At 58.0% G+C, this 631-nt stretch overlaps 1 protein-coding gene across 1 annotated transcript in view; it reads left to right on the top strand.

Moving 5' to 3' along the window:
* The first annotated feature begins 422 nt into the window (after nucleotides 1-422).
* Nucleotides 423-631, top strand: part of SALL4 (spalt like transcription factor 4) — a 14,453-nt gene continuing 14,244 nt past the window's right edge. The window contains exon 1 of the mRNA XM_008921729.3: nucleotides 423-603. Within this exon, the coding sequence (XP_008919977.3) occupies nucleotides 534-603 (70 nt within the window). The 5' untranslated portion in view covers nucleotides 423-533. The remainder of the gene's footprint in view (nucleotides 604-631) is intronic.

The raw sequence follows: 631 nt of genomic DNA, 5'->3' as shown, positions 1-631 counted from the left end.
CTCTTCCCTCTTCCACCTTATCGAGTGACAAAGGGAAGAATTACCATTGTCCCGGGCTTCTCCTTGTTTTAGGGGGGGTGGGGGGTGGGAGGTGGCGCGAGTCTTTTAAAGCACAATGTAAAAAGCTCAGGTGAGGCAACAAAGGTATTGTCGGTCGTGAGTCTGACCGGCCGTGCCGCCGGTTGTTTGTTTACTCTGAGAGGTGGTCGGTGCCCCCCCTAAAGCCGGGGGGGCGGCCCCGGCCCCCGCGGGACTCTCGCCTTTGTGGCCCGGCAGGGCGGGCCGGGCGCGGGGACTACATGGCCCAGCGTGCCCCGCTGCGCGGATCAATGGGGCTGATTTGAATAATCTGTGAGCCCTTGGACTCAGGCCAATCAGCCGTCAGGGACCCATGATAAATCGCAATGCATTATTGATAATCATAATTACTCTGACATGCGCATTCCGCCCAATGGGGGTAATTTCCCAACTCTAGGAATTTGTTGTGAAGAGGAAAATAATTGCTACTATTTTGCTCCCGATGCTGGTGCACCATGTCGCGACGGAAGCAGGCGAAGCCCCAGCACATCAACTCCGAGGAGCAGCCCCCAGATGCTGCAAGTGGTGAGCTCAGGGGGGGCGCGGAGCCGCC

The sequence above is a fragment of the Manacus vitellinus genome, unplaced genomic scaffold (assembly GCF_001715985.3).
Source record: "Manacus vitellinus isolate BGI_N305 unplaced genomic scaffold, ASM171598v3 scaffold_26_pilon, whole genome shotgun sequence".
Classification (NCBI taxonomy): Eukaryota; Metazoa; Chordata; class Aves; order Passeriformes; family Pipridae; genus Manacus; species Manacus vitellinus.
This window is presented reverse-complemented; position numbering and strand designations above follow the sequence as displayed.